The 15,600-nt window shown below is 49.8% G+C and overlaps 4 protein-coding genes across 4 annotated transcripts; 1 reads left to right on the top strand and 3 right to left on the bottom strand.

Annotated features, from left to right (window-relative positions):
• Positions 1-363: 363 nt before the first annotated feature.
• On the bottom strand, positions 364-3,070 carry CI109_103500 (uncharacterized protein; the record flags this gene model as incomplete). Its single annotated transcript, XM_032005744.1, has 8 exons — positions 364-1,463; positions 1,524-1,716; positions 1,767-2,028; positions 2,084-2,348; positions 2,407-2,527; positions 2,610-2,708; positions 2,775-2,947; positions 3,019-3,070. 8 exons carry the CDS (start codon positions 3,068-3,070, stop codon positions 364-366), a joined length of 2,265 nt encoding a protein of 754 aa, XP_031859991.1.
• A 1,055-nt stretch (positions 3,071-4,125) lies between these two features.
• On the top strand, positions 4,126-10,133 carry CI109_103499 (uncharacterized protein; the record flags this gene model as incomplete). Its single annotated transcript, XM_032005745.1, has 12 exons — positions 4,126-4,209; positions 4,275-4,368; positions 4,419-4,591; positions 4,646-4,912; positions 4,962-5,526; positions 5,575-5,755; positions 5,805-5,884; positions 5,942-5,963; positions 6,016-6,063; positions 6,128-6,188; positions 6,247-7,362; positions 7,413-10,133. 12 exons carry the CDS (start codon positions 4,126-4,128, stop codon positions 10,131-10,133), a joined length of 5,412 nt encoding a protein of 1,803 aa, XP_031859992.1.
• A 239-nt stretch (positions 10,134-10,372) lies between these two features.
• On the bottom strand, positions 10,373-10,794 carry CI109_103498 (uncharacterized protein; the record flags this gene model as incomplete). Its single annotated transcript, XM_065967303.1, has 2 exons — positions 10,373-10,569; positions 10,647-10,794. The coding sequence occupies 2 exons, from the start codon at positions 10,792-10,794 to the stop codon at positions 10,373-10,375; spliced, it is 345 nt and encodes a 114-aa protein (XP_065823375.1).
• A 1,439-nt stretch (positions 10,795-12,233) lies between these two features.
• Positions 12,234-15,224, bottom strand: CI109_103497 (uncharacterized protein; the record flags this gene model as incomplete). Its single annotated transcript, XM_032005746.1, has 12 exons — positions 12,234-13,007; positions 13,058-13,402; positions 13,463-13,532; positions 13,583-13,656; positions 13,705-13,824; positions 13,889-14,268; positions 14,325-14,403; positions 14,466-14,589; positions 14,706-14,814; positions 14,923-14,972; positions 15,053-15,085; positions 15,163-15,224. 12 exons carry the CDS (start codon positions 15,222-15,224, stop codon positions 12,234-12,236), a joined length of 2,220 nt encoding a protein of 739 aa, XP_031859993.1.
• Positions 15,225-15,600: the final 376 nt, after the last annotated feature.

Genomic DNA, 15,600 nt, shown 5'->3' with positions numbered 1-15,600 from the left:
TATCATCAGTCGGATTCCTTTCATATATTACATACCAAGTATCATGGACATTCGTTATGCATTTTCTGTACAATGTGCAAACAGTATTGGAATAGCACAGCAACAAAGCCATGTTCAATCTTCGTGTACTGGTATTGAACGATCACACCTGTCCAGATTAGTGCTGATACTGTCTCTGAGGATGAGTAGGATAGCATAGCACATCCAGCCTATCTCAGACGAAAGCTACGATATATAATCGGATGCATTTTATGATCTTCGAATTCGATTTCAGAGGTAATACGACAAACAGGGGATCTACAACTAACCTCGTTCACTTTCACTTTCACGCCCACTGTACATATTGCGTTTATCGGCTCTCGATCAGAGCTCAATCAACAACGCCTCTTCCTTCTCTTCCTTCTCTAACCCCTTTGGCGCTTCGATAGGTGCATCTGGGAAGATCGTAGCTGGTAACGCTTGAGGGAATGACGACGCTGAATAAACGCCAGGTGGTAGTTGTTGTGTGGATTGCGGTTGTTGCCATTGTTGCTGTTGTGGCTGTGCCGGTTGTTGCTGTTGCTGTTGAGGATGTGAGGGTTGATATTGTTGTTGTTGTTGTTGTGGTGGCTGTGCGTGAGGAGCTGAAGGTGTCAGGTCGTATCCCTGTGCGTCCCACTGTTGTTGTTGCTGCGGAGGCAGATGCTGTTGCGTACTAGGCGAGCTGGACAACTGCGTAGACACAGGTGTAGGAGAGACATATGAGCTTTGCGACGATACATCCGTGGGAGCTGATGCGTGATTTTGAGACTGAGCGGGAACAGGTAAAGGCTGATGGATACTCGCGGTCGGTGAAGAAGGGTGTGTCGTCATGTCGAGCGGGGGCGGGGCACTTGCTTCTTGAGCGTGGTATTGTGACGGTTCAGGTGGAGCACCGTATGTCATTGATACCTGTCGTTGGAGAGCAGATGGCACCGCCGCCGATACCGGTTGAATATGTAAAGACGTATGCCTTGCCAAGTTCGGTTGGCTGGGGGCTGCCGCCCACGGTTGTTGTTGAGGAGCGTACTGTGACGGCGAGGATGCAAAAGGCAAGGGGGACGTCGTCTCTTGACGGTACGGCTGTTGAGCGTAAACTTGCGGCGGAGCGTAGATCGGTTGACCTTGTGTTTGTCCTGCGTAGGGCATTGTGGGATACAGAGATGGGACGGCAGGCTGTTGGGATTGTTGAGGAGGCTGATAAGTCGGTTGAGGCGGAACATATTGTCCGTATCCATTAGGCGGAGCATACCCAGTCTGGGGAACGTAATTCGGATACTGCTGAGGAGGTGCATAAGAGTAAAGGGACCGTTGTTGTTGCTGTTGATATTGTCGCTGTTGCTCCTCCTGTAATCTCCTGGCTGCGAAAGCTTGCTGTCCATCGAGTATTTGCCCATACAGGCCCACGGCTTGAGACAGCTTGTCCTGCATTTCCGACAACATTTCTATACCGGTGATATAATCAGTACGAAGTCTTTCACAGCTCGGAGCACCTAGCTACTCACGCTGCTTGGTGCTCTTCTCTTCCACATTACGACGCAGCTTTTCTCCAATGGCATATGCCTGTTCGGCCAGTATGTGAGCGTGCGGGAATCGCCGCAGATCTCGTTCACCGTATGCTGCCATCTGATCCATTGTGTTGGAGAAAGTGACTACCGTTTCAGTCTCTCTTGGAGCTAGGTCGAATGTTGGTAGTGGCTACACACTTTGTCAGCTGACATGTGCTCGCCACAAACAGACTAGCTCACTCTGAACTCCGGCTCTTCCAGACCTGTCGGTGCACTGGGTCTCGCTCTCTCCATGTCTCTCAAGCTCGCCTCGATTGCCAATCTCAACTCCTCATCATCCTCTTCTGCTGACCCATTCTTGCGAGCTAATGGCGGTTCCGATCCGATAAAGTTGCTGCCGCCAGGTTGAGACTCAGCGAGAGATAGTTCGATAGCTCTTTGCAAGTCAGCATCCAGATCCGCGCGACTTCGAGGCGTTCGACCAGGGATAGCTGGGGCAGATCTGGAGCGAATAATCAGTTTACTGCCTGATAACCTTCTAACCTGTATGCACTCACTCGTTCTTTCCTTTGCCAGACTTCACCCAACAAGACTCGCACACCCTGACTTCCTCTGCTATTCCAAACTTGGGCAAAGCCATGGTCCGACTTGAACATGCCTGATCAAACACCAATCCACAATTTCTGCAATGGTGTTTTCGATTGGTGAATGTGAAAGCAGATCGGCATCTCATGCAGACATCTGAGTCTACCCAAGCGGGAGCCGTGGTAGTAGTAAGGAGGTGAGACGGTACAGGAGCAGGAGGTGGTGGGAACGCAACGCCTGTACGTGGTCGTCAGACAACCGACCTATCTCAATTACGACTATGAAGCAGACGTACCGGAGTTCTTGAGCTCCTTATAGATATCCACAAAGAAGCCTAACTCCCTCTTCGACTCAAATGCTAGCGCCCACTGTTGGAAGTTTTTGAGAAGCATCTGCTTGACCTCGGGATTTGTGACCTGTTGAAGACGATGCGAGGATTAGCATAGGCTAGGATTGTCACTCGTCTGATCCTCGTAATCAGGGAGAGGAATGACTAACCGGAGATTTGATCAACCCAGATACTTCGTCGACGAACTCCTTACTAGCTATCTCTGCCAAGAAATGATCGCCACCATTCTTGATGCAGGTATCTGTGAGCTGAGGTCGCGAAATGGTGTAATCAGCTTCCCATGCTCGCCAAGACAAGACCGGATGTCAACTTACTCCTATAGCATACATCTGCACTCTGCCATTCTTACTCGCTATACGCCGTTTCAGACTCTGCATAGCCATCTTTGGTAGGACAGCTTTCGAACGGATCATGTCGGTAATCTCAAGGGCGGTGGCTATATCCTCTGATTGAGGATAGGGTAGATTTAGAGGGGAACATGCTTTCTCTGCATTTACAAACCGCAGTCAGCAATCGTAGCTTACAGGGCGGCGGAAGTGAAAGGAGGTCGAAGCTCACCAGAAAGCTCCTCGAATTGAGGATTGGTGCTTGCACCCCAGAGCCAGGACATGGTGGATCGTCACTACAGAGATGTGTCCTTGACTTGACAAGATGAAGAATCAACCTCTCCAAACGTCTTCTGCCGGATGCCCTGCCCTCGTCGTCGACAAAGGGTACGACCGTAGCTGCTGCTTAGCGATTGATGGAAATAGCGGCCGATTTGCCAGCAAGGCTGGAATTAAAGAACAGTCCAAGAGCTATATGATCCTGCCCTCGACGCGGTGGGTGTTTGAAGCCGATATGTGGATGGAATATGAAGCCAAGATTATGTACGGTTGACGATGACAAAGGACGAGGACAGATAGATGACAGCTCGACGCATGCATAACCGGTCAACGGCGACGACGAGGGGCCGCCACCGCTCACCCGTGCCAGCTTTCCCACGGTTCACCTTGCACTCGCTCGTATGACGGCGTTTCGGAGTTATCGCCACGTAGCTCTCTGTCTCACTCTCTCTTTCCCCCTTCCCTCACCTTCGCTCACTCAGCACCCATTCGCCCATACAACAAAGACATCCTCCTTCAGTCGACCCTCGTTGTTGTTCCTCTCAACCTAAACCTACCCATCTTATCTCTCTCTCTTCTTAATCGGGGCAGAGAAGATATAGGGAATCACCTCGAAACACACTCAATATCACCTAATAGTTCTAAAATCCTTTTCCGAAAACCCGGGCATCGAGGACGAAAACATCCGAATCGAATACCTCAACTCCCTCCGTTCCTTCGTTACCTTAACTTCCCACAAGGACCTGTCTCTTATTCTGTTTGCATCGTGTAGATCTTGTGGATATCCGGCACGCAACATTGGTCAGACTGGAAGGACCGAAATCATACCCGATAGATATAGAAAAGAGAAGAGGAGATATTCCGACGCTTTCGGTCAAGTGTTAGTCGCCACCTCGACTCGTGGGATTGTCGGATCGCTTTCCGCTGTCGAATTGGAGGCTATAGGCGTAACGACTACCGCAGCGTGTATTGAAATCGAATTAGACGGGAGGAACTAGGGAAATCAGAAAAAAGAGATAACTGGAAAACGGGTGGATAAAAACACGACACTTTCTTCAAGATGACTGTCACTTTCCCTTACTCTTCGGCGCCTGTCAAGCAGGTGAAGGAGATTCAGTTTGGTGTCATGAGTCCGGAAGAGATTGTGGGTATCTTGTTGGTCTTACCAAGAAAACAACTTGTTGACCGTTGCCGCTTGACTGTAAACAGAAAGCGTTCTCTGTGGCAAAGATCGAGTACATGGAGGTCATGGATGACAGTGGACGACAGAAAGTGGGAGGATTGATGGATCCCAAGATGGGCAGTAAGTTATCCCGCCCTTGAGCGGCGATGACCTTGTTCACACTTGTTCAGCCATCGACCGAAACTTCAAATGTCAAACTTGTCTCGAGGGTATGGCCGAATGTCCTGGACATTTCGGTCACATCGAACTCGCTCGACCGGTCTTCCATCAGGGTTTCCTCGTCAAGGTGAAGAAGATCCTCGAATGTGTTTGTTACAGTTGTGGCAAGCTCAAGGTTGACATGGTGAGTCCCGCGATACGCTTAGCGAGTTACCAGGGTGGCTAATGAATATCACAGCGCGATCCTATGGTCGGTAACGTTGTTCGAAGAGTCAAAGCACAACATCGTCTGAGAGCCATCTGGGTCCTTGCGAAAGACAAGAGAATTTGCGAGACTGATACTGTCGACGAGGAGAACGGAGATGCCACTGCCGAGAACGAGTATATGGCTGAGCAGCGAGCGGACAAGGTGACTGGTCACGGAGGATGTGGACACGAGCAGCCATTGTGGAGGAAGAAGGCGCTCAAGTTGAACGGAGTATGGAAACCGACGGACAAGGGAGATGTGAGGGATTTATGATTTTTCATTCCTGCATGACTGACATAGCACACAGGAAACGGCCGAACCGGAAGAACGAAATGTTTCACCTGGCGAGATCTACAACATCCTAAAAAAGATCCCGGCTGAGGATCTCCACATCATGGGTCTGAACGCAGAGTATGCTAGACCAGATTGGATGATCCTCACTGTCCTCCCTGTACCTCCTGCCGCTGTACGACCTTCGATTTCAGTTGATGGAGGAGCGATGCGAAGCGAGGACGATTTAACGTATAAGCTTTCGCAAATCATCAAATTCAACGGTGTTGTAAGGCGAATGGAGGCTGAAGGTGTACCGCCAAGTGTCGTCAACGAACAGTTCGATCTACTGCAATACCATGTTGCTACTTATATGGATAACGACATCGCTGGATTACCTCGAGATCAGCAGAAGGGTGGACGTGCGATTAAAGCCATTCGAGCGCGATTAAAAGGAAAGGAAGGTCGTATGCGAGGTAACCTGATGGGAAAGCGAGTGGACTTTTCAGCCCGAACAGTTATCACTGGTGATCCTAATCTTCAGTTGGACCAAGTCGGTGTACCCAAAAGTATCGCCATGACTTTGACATATCCAGAGCGAGGTGAGTAATCCTTCTTGAATAGCAGTTCTTCCTCTGACTTGCACGCAGTAACACCATACAACATCGTCTACCTGCAAACTCTCGTCAACAATGGTCCTGCGACGTATCCTGGTGCAAGATATTATGTGAAAGATACTGGAGAGCGAGTCGACTTGAAGTATCGAAAGTCTGGAGAACCTATCAGCTTGCAGTTCGGTTGGATCGTAGAGAGACATTTGAAGGACGGAGAGTGAGTGCTTGCCCGCGGATAGACGAACCTCAGCTCACGCCCCGAACAGCTTCGTTCTGTTCAATCGACAGCCGAGTTTGCACAAGATGTCCATGATGTCACATCGGGTCAAATTAATGAACTATTCTAGTGAGTGCGCACATCATATCGGTCGCTTGGACAGCACTAACTTCTGTCTACGTTCAGCTTTCCGTCTCAACCTTTCAGTGTATGTTTTCAGTGCGCTGTCAGGTCTCACTTCGTGCTGACGGTCTTCGTAGTACCTCACCGTACAATGCCGATTTCGATGGAGATGAAATGAACTTGCAGTAAGCTTACATCCAAGTGGATTTAGTGTGCGCTAAGCTGACTTTATTTACCTTCCTCGCGCAGCGTGCCACAGAGCGAAGAAACACGAGCGGAGCTTAGTCAGATTGCATGGGTGCCCAGACAGGTACATACCAAGCCTTGTACCAATTGGTGCTCTGGCTGACATGTTTCCGCTTCTGCAGATTGTCTCGCCACAAGCGAACAAACCCGTCATGGGTATCGTGCAAGATACTCTTTGTGGTGTTCGAAAGTTCACCCTTCGAGACAACTTTATCGACTGGCTTCAAGTACAACATATTCTGCTTTGGTTACCTGGATGGGACGGAACAATACCACCGCCAGCTATCCTTAAGCCGAAACCAATGTGGACTGGAAAGCAGCTTCTATCGATGACGATACCGAAAGGCATCAACATCACGTACAAGAACAACGAGAAGCCCTCGCCGATAGATGTCACAGACGAGAACGTTCTGATCGATAATGGAGAGCTCATTCACGGAACGATTGTCAAAAACATGGCCGGAAGTGCGAACAACGGTCTCATTCACGTCATCTTCCGAGAGCTCGGCCACGTCGCTTGTAGGGATTTCTTCTCCGCTTGTCAGATGATGGTCAACTTCTGGCTGTTACATTTCGGTTTCTCTGTCGGTATCGGAGACACAATCGTCGACAAGGCGACTATGGCTGGTATCACAAACCGAATGGTGGAGGCGAAAGAAGCTGTGCAAACCCTTATCAGTGAAGCAGAAGCGAACAAGATGAAGCCCAAGCCTGGTATGACGATTCGAGAGACTCTGGAGGCATCTATCGCCAACGAGCTCAACAAGGCGCGCGATTGGACGGGTAAAACGACTCAGGACAACTTGAAGGCGGACAACAACGTCAAACAGATGGTTGTATCCGGTGCCAAAGGTTCGTTCATCAACATCTCCCAGATGTCAGGTGTCGTAGGTCAGCAGTTCGTGGAGGGAAAGCGTATACATTTCGGCTTCAAACATCGATCACTACCCCATTTCTCACGGGACGATTATGGACCCGAATCAAGAGGTTTCGTTGAGAACTCGTATTTGAGAGGTCTCACCCCTCAGGAATTCTGGTTCCACGCCATGGGAGGAAGAGAAGGTTTGATCGATACTGCCGTCAAGACTGCCGAGACTGGTTATATCCAGCGACGATTGGTCAAGGCGATGGAGGACTTGAAGGTCGGATACGACGGAACAGTCAGAAATTCAGTGGGAGATGTCGTGCAGTTCCTGTACGGTGAAGATGGTATGGACGGTGCCGCTATGGAGAAGCAGGTGAGTACTGCTTGAACGCGAATCGCCCTCTCGTTGCTGACCGAAAACAGAGCTTGGACATCATTCGTTTGTCGGATCGAGCATTCGAGCGACGGTACAAGATCGACGTCATTGGTGCTTCGGGCGGGTTCTCTCGTGGTAGTCTTCAAGCCGACATCGACCAAACGTCGGTCTCGTTACAAAATCTGCTCGACGACGAATACCGTATGCTGAACGATTACCGAGAGCAACTGCGATCGGAGATTTACCTTGATGGAACCCCCGGACACCCACTCCCCGTCAATATCCAACGAGTCATCCAGAACTCTCAGCAAATCTTCCACATCGATCCTCGAGTGCCTAGTGACCTCGACCCAGTGTATCTCATCGATGAGAGGAAGGCACTGGCGGACCGACTGGTCGTTGTGCGTGGAGACGACAAGCTCAGCAAGATCGCTCAACGAAACGCTACCCTTGTCTTCAACATGCTTCTGCACTCTCATCTCGCGACACGTCGTGTGCTCGAAGAATACCATCTCAACAAGGAGGCGTTTGACTGGGTGATTGGAGAAGTGGAGCAAATCTTCAACAAGGCTGTCGTCAATGCCGCCGAGATGGTCGGAACCCTTGCTGCTCAATCTATCGGTGAACCGGCCACACAGATGACGCTTAACACTTTCCATTATGCTGGTGTAGCCAGTAAGAGTGTTACTGGTGGTGTGCCGCGATTGAAGGAGATCATCAATGTTGCCGTCAACATCAGAACACCTGCTCTGAATGTCTACCTCGACCGAGAGTACAGTCGGACCGAAGAGGACGCCCATCAAATCATGCGAAAGCTCACCTATACTCGTCTTCGAGATATTACAGCGTCAGTTGAGATCTTCTACGATCCCAAACTCGACTCTACGGATATCGAGGAGGACAAGGATTTCGTTGACGCGTTCTTTGCGATTCCTGATGAGGATATTCGACTCGAGCTTCACTCTCCATGGTTGCTGCGTTTGGAGTTGGACCGTGCAAAGGTGTTGGAAGGAGGATACGAAATGTCCGAGATCGTCAATGCTATCGCAGCTACTGTCGGCAAGGACGTCTTTGTCATTCACTCTGAAGACAATGCGCCCAAGCTCATTATCCGAGTGCGAACGGTCGCAGAAGAGAAGGAAGAGGAAGGCTTACTTGGTGACGAGGATATGTTCCTCAAGCGAATCGAGGGGACATTGCTCGATCAAGTCGAACTTGGTGGTATCACTGGCATCCAGAGAGTATTCATTTCAGAAGGAAAGAAGGTTGTTCTTTCTCAGCAGGGCGAGTACGACCAAGAGAAAGAATGGTTCCTGGAAACCGACGGTATCAACTTGAAGGAAGTTATGGCAGTGGACGGTGTCGATGCGTTCCGAACATACTCGAACAACTGTTACGAGGTTTACGAAACACTTGGTATCGAGGGTGCGAGAAATGCGTTGTTCAAGGAGTTGAACGGTGTTATCGAGATGGGTGGTTCTTACGTCAATTATCGACATCTCGCGTTGCTTTGTGATCTCATGTGCAGCAAGGGTTCGCTCATGAGTATCACTCGACACGGTATCAACCGAACAGACGCTGGTGCGCTTTCCAGATCGTCTTTCGAAGAGACGGTCGAAATCTTGCTCGAAGCCGCCGCGGTTGGAGACGTAGACGATTGTCGAGGTGTTGCGGAGAACGTGTTGTTGGGTCAAATGGCACCGATGGGAACCGGAGCATTCGATGTCTCTCTCGACATGAACATGCTCAAGGATGTTATCGTCGACCATCGATTACCAGTGCAAAATATGTTGGCGGCTGGTGGTGCGGGAGCAATGACTCCTGGTGGAGCGATGACGCCTTACGACAACTTTTCGCCGATGTGGAACGGCGACAAGGTCACCGTGGGCGCTGCTGCATTCTCGCCAATGCAAACGTCAACGAACGACGAGGGTGGCAACTTTGCATACATGGGATACGGACAATCACCAATGCACGGTGGTATGTCTCCAGGCGGATATTCACCCTCTTCCCCAGCTGGTTATTCGCCTACTTCGCCCTTTGCCGTCACGAGTCCTGGCTACAGTCCTTCTTCACCGTTCCACAGTGGAGGGGCTGCTTCACCCTGGGTTCCTCGAGGAGGCTACGGCGCAACCAGTCCTCAGTACACTCCGACATCACCCCAATATTCCCCATCGTCCCCTCAATTCTCACCATCATCACCTACGTTCTCGCCCGCGTCTCCCACATACTCTCCAGCAAGCCCGGCATACGCAGGAGCCGGAGGGGCCGGGCATCGAGCTTCTCCCTACTCTCCCGCTTCGCCAGCATACAGTCCCACATCGCCTATGGGTGGTATGGGTGCTACCTCACCTCAGTATTCACCCACTTCTCCTCGATATTCACCGGCAAGTCCAGCATTCTCCCCGACGTCACCTACATATTCTCCAGCATCGCCTGCACCATTCCAAGCGACTAGTCCGAGATACTCTCCAGCATCTCCGCAATTCAGTCCGACTTCACCTACTTACTCTCCGGCAAGTCCGGCATATTCTCCAGCCAGTCCGCAATATTCGCCAACGAGTCCAGCGTACAGTCCAGCTTCACCAGCATATAGTCCGGCGTCGCCGGCGTACGGAGGTGCAGCGGCACCCAATGCGGCCAACGCGAATGCGAACGGGGCTGCACCGGGAGCGACAGTACCACAACCGAACGGAGCGAATGGTAGACCGAGACCCGGTTGGGGCAACGGAGGAGCATATGGAACTTCCCCAAGTTGGAGAAGCTGAGAGCGAAGAAGGTAGTAGTAATATTATAGGTCGGTGTGTGTCACCGTTGTACGAACAATAGCATGAATATGCATTCATATTGTCTGCGAGGTGTATTGTACAGTACTCGAGTACAAGGACATGTCTTGATGGTCTTGATCACGGAGCGAAAAAGGAAAAGGGGAGATTAGATGTTGCATTCCAAATACGTTACAACCAAAAGGAGGGATATGAGACAAAAAATCATAACTGCAGAAGATTCAGAACATTAACTCTTTCCTGTATACCAACGGTCCTGAAGATGAACCGCTAGAGTCAGCATCTAGTCCTGCCATGTACGCGATGCGATGTAATTTCATGCTGTCTTCCTTCTTCTTCTGTTTCTTAGCAGAAGGAATGGACTCGGGAAGCGAAAGTGCGGATGGACTGCCAACTATCGCTTTACGCGTCGCTGTTTCTGGCCGATGTACCAAAGTGTCAGGTTGAGAGTAACCTTGTGGTCGTGAACACTTACCAGCGTCTGCAGAGACTCACTGTTTTTGTTTGTTGATGAAGAGTCCGAGACCGATGGCAAGCCTGCACTCGATCCAGGTAAAGCATACACCTTGAGGGGCCCGAGATTGTACAGCCTAGCGACATCCATGAGAAGGGGATCCCATCCATTGGCGTCGAGCGCTTGCATTCGTTTAGTTATGCGTATGAACGTGGAGGATAGGTCAGACGCAGTGGAATAGACGGTCAAACCTCCTTCAATACTCTGCAAGTCGATTATAGTCTTGGGGTTGAATACAGATTTCCACTTGTCGATCAAATTTCCGGTCCACTCGATTTGATCTACTGTAGGATGGTCAGGGCGAGATTCATCTTGACTACAGCACAGCATTCATTTAGCAGGTCAACGTCAACATCGACACCCATACTATCCATCGTGTTCCAATCGGAATTCATGATCCAGCAACGGGCCAAGGCGATTTGTAAGAGGACGTGATCAGAGATAGCAGCACACCTGTCATGCCACGAAACTATGATGGGATGAAACGCGAAGCTCAGTCGTCAGTGATCAATCACTCACTCACCCGAGAACCTGTACTTACTTCGTTGCAAAAATTTGTACTTCTGACCAAGAGAGGTATCATGTCCTCGTCCTTATCATTCGCCAAATGTAATCTGATGTTTTCGTAGACATACGACCTGTTGTTGGCTCGCACCCAAGCTTCACACATCGCAGCACGATCGACCTAGTTCGTGCATCGTGCATCGAGCATCTTCTGCATCAGCCTGAAGAACGCAATTCCAACATCTCGCGAGAGTGAGTGCCTGCCCGGCCAGCCTCACCTTTACTCGAACGCCACGGGCGTCCACATACGACGCGCTGAGGATATACAGTACTCGTACAGTGCCCCTTCGCCGTCCTCATTGGGATTCTCAATCCACTCGAGAATTGCGTTTTTCTTCCGTGGTGATGATCCTTGGTCAACAAACGCTATGGGGGTGTAGGTGGCGTGCAAGAAATTGGCTCCGGTCGTGTATCGCTCGCGGCGAAGATCCCAAGTAAGATAGGTGAACAAGTCTTTCTAGACAGTTTCAGGTTTGTCTGCCAAAACATTATACTGCAAGTAATACAGTGTAGTGTAGTGTATTGCGAACGAATAAGGTGGATCGAGAGAGAATCAAATCATTGGGAGTAGCGAATCTTGTCAGAAGATCGGGATCGGTTGGGCGGAAAGGACATGGTAGACTCTTGTGGATGGATGGCTGTATTGAGTTATAGTTATAGTTGCACTACGTCAGTAAACGATTTTGCACGTGTGTATCTGTCTCATCTTTGTCATCCATCTATACTTCAACCCGCACAGGATAACAGTGTATATTGCAGAGATCACACATAGACCAGAAAAAGAAGAGGGAAGGGATGAAAGTGTGGAGAGAAGGAAGGAGAGGAAGAGGACGTGCACATTGCGAAGAATCCAGCTGCCATACAAGATCGTGGCTCGATTCGCAAGATATAAAAAATGCATACATTAAGACACATGCAAGGGTACTATACAACAACACTCACATACCACTAATGACAGGACACACTGTTCTCTCCACTCGCCCTCCAAACCAAAGTACTCGGCTCTACTTGTTCTTCGGAGTGAAAAACGCTTTGATTCCTTCTGGTTTTTTCTTTCTCTTCACCGAACTTGTTGATTTCGTCGTCGTCGTTGTCGTCGATCTTCTAACATTACCACTTTCGGCATTCCCATTCGTACTCGTACTCGTTCTGCCTCCGCCTCCTCCTGTTCCACTATATCCATCTTGTAGCGATAACGCATAATGCCAATCTTCATGTTCCTGTTTCATGTCCGCTAGTACTCTTGCTCGTTCCCCTTCCCGATCTTGCGGAGCGGTCAGGACAGCTCCACATTTGTGGCATTTCCAGACTCCTTCCGCCTCCATCATTGACGTCGACAATGCTTCATTCTCCAAGTGCTGTGGTCCAACTTCGGGAGTTGGAGACACATCGTCATCATCGTCATCGTCGAGATCTATATTTGGTGTCGGCGTGGCCGCTAACGATGGCGACTCTGACCTCGCAGAAGACGAAGATTCGCCATTCTTCTTCGCCAAAAAGCTCTCCAGAACAGTCTTCCTCTTCCCAGTGTGCAGAGTTGGTAAACGAGGTTTCTTTGGTGAAGGTCCTGCAGATGAGAGAGAAGATGATCGATGTGGTGGCGATAGCGGTCTTTTTAGGGTAGGCAATGTAGTGGAAGAGGAGGACGATGCGGATGTCGGAAGAGGAGGTGGTCGTTCTTTTGGTAATGTCGATTTAGGTTTGGGGTTCAAGAAGAATGTCTCAATACCTCGTTGACCTTCTTCGAGTCGCTCAAGGCCGGTAAAAGAAAGTGCAATCTAATTTGGCGAGTCAGCATTCTCTTTGCGGATGAGTAGGTTTAACGCACATTATTCAGCCTCATATTCCCATTCTTCATAGGCTGAGTTGCTTCGTCCCACATTTTCTTTGCATGTTTGACGATATACTCTGTCGAAAGAGCTTTCGTAAATGGAAACGGAGTTTGCCTCGATCTGGAAGGTTCAATCCCTTGACGATGACTGAGAACCAAGGTTTTGGGCCAAAGCCCGGGTGCCACCTCCCTTGCTTCACGCAAACGGACATTAAGCTCGCCAGCAAGTACAGAGAGCCAGTGCTCGCCTTGCTCGGGCGTCGTGACGTTCGGTCGTACGTTCTTGGATGCAAGCATCGATTTGGTGGATACTCGTGCTATCACCTCGGTGTGGTCGATACCCTAAGCCATGAGTGCGAAATCAGCCAGCGGTCTCCTTTGATTGCCATGTTATGGACTTACCCGGAGAATGTTGTATACCCAAATACTTTCCTCTCCGAAACGCCTCTGCATCTCCTCGAGCGGAACAGTCCTGATCGGATATCAGCACCGATTGCTTGGGTAGACCACGATCGCACTCACAACATATCGCCAACTGTCTTGGCATCAAACTCGGTAGCCATTGCATTGCCCAATTTACCACCCAGTAGCCGGATCTCCATGAAATTATTAGCTTCAGTTTACCAAGAATGTAAGACGCTCACATCTGTAAACTCTCGGTCTCGTAGGAATGCAGCTGTTGCTGCTTGTCTGAGAACTGTTTGGTTGTTGGGCTTCTTCCATGCCGAACACAGCTTTGCCATAGCTTTATTATGAGCAATACCCTTCGATAGCCAAAGCCTATTAGTTGACAACACACAACGATTAGAAGGTCAATCAATAACTCACAGCCGAACACGTGTAGTGCAGTTGTCTGTACACTTCCTCTCTCGTCTCTTTCATGATTTCCGCCCCAATACACAATGCCCAATCTTCCCAACTCTCCCCGCTGTTCCTTCTCAATCTCTCCTCGGCCTCTTCACCTTCCCCATCCTCACTCCGCTGTTCCTCGTGTTCTTCTCCGGGCGCTTCATCCCCTTCGGTGACCCCATTGATAGGGAAAACGTTTCCCGCTTTGCTCCAGTTGATAGGGGGTGCAGGGGGAAGAGGGGAGTCTAGTCCTTCGGGCGCATCATCGGGGACTGTTGCGAGGTAAGGATGAATGGCGAGGAGTCGTTCGATAACCATGGGTGTCAGATCGAGAAAGGCCTCATCGATCGATGCTTTCTCTGCCACATATGTCAGCTACTCTCCTTGACATCGAGCATGCATGCAGCTGACTGACCAATTTCTCCTCTCGGTACCATCTCCTTGAATATGGCAAGAATCTTCAAACTTTCTCGTCGATAAGGGTCCAAGCTGACCTATGTGGGAAGATGTATTAGCACTCATCACTTCCGGCAGCTATGCACTGGGGATGGATTACCTTGTGCGATCTCGGATCCACCTCGCCCCAATATCCCGCTTCGCTCTCGCCATTCCTATACGTCGCAACATGTTGTACTATCAAATGCGGACACATTTTTCTCGCCTCGTCGAGTGTGGTGAAGCTATTCTGGAGGTCAGCGCTACGAGTCTCAGGGGATGTCGGCAAGGCAAAGGATAGGCACAAGGAGAGAATCGGTTGACAAGGGACTGGAGAGGAAGACAGAGTCCTTTCACATACCGCTTGATACCATATTTTCTAGCTGGATAGTTTACCGCTATGATAGATTGCCACTGTGCACAGATGAGCGGTACGTCGTCCGGCAGTCCTAATCGAACTTGTTCAAACTCTACGGTGACATAGTCAGCGTCCGCTCGGATTCTCCTCCTCCCCCCTCCCCTCAGCCCCCTAATGATGAGGAGTGATGGGTAAAACTGGTATTGAAAGCTGTACTTACGGGCGTAGGCAGCGTCAATATCACAATGTGCGATGGTCCGAAGCGGATTCCTACGACAATACCAAAATGATAAGCTCGAGAGTTTTGGCTTCGTTCGAGAGAGAAGTAGAGGATGAGAGTGAGAGCTCACGATACAGTCATAGCTTGAGGACTGAGCAAGTGTCTACCATATGGAAAACGATCGATCAGCTCAACTCTTTCGACTTGACCAGTATAACGGAAGAGAACTGGTTGACTCACCTGTACGTTGGGACACTTGCGCTCGTGTCGTGCCTCTTTGAAGGCCCAGCTAAGAATGACATGCTGCGTTGATCGATCTTACCTGTTCATTGCTATGCCTGTGTGCACAAAGTGATTTAGAAGATGTGTAAATGATAGACGAATGGAACGAAAACATTGCAAGAAAGTCGGGATGTTGACGAGTGGAGGATCATTCGATTCGACGCGTTACTAACCTAGTAACCCGAAAACATCTTCGCATCAACATTCGATTTCTGCCAGGTCCGAATTACGAATTACGAAAGACCAGAGACTATGACACTATCTGTTGCCCACTTCGAGCTGGATACCAAACACTCATCAACGTCTATATATGCATTACGTGAGTCGTTCTTGAGATGTACATATGCTACAAATACAAGCCACAAGTCGTCCTTTCTCCTTCCCATTCGGCTCGGC

Source organism: Kwoniella shandongensis, chromosome 6 (assembly GCF_008629635.2).
Source record: "Kwoniella shandongensis chromosome 6, complete sequence".
Classification (NCBI taxonomy): Eukaryota; Fungi; Basidiomycota; class Tremellomycetes; order Tremellales; family Cryptococcaceae; genus Kwoniella; species Kwoniella shandongensis.
This window is presented reverse-complemented; position numbering and strand designations above follow the sequence as displayed.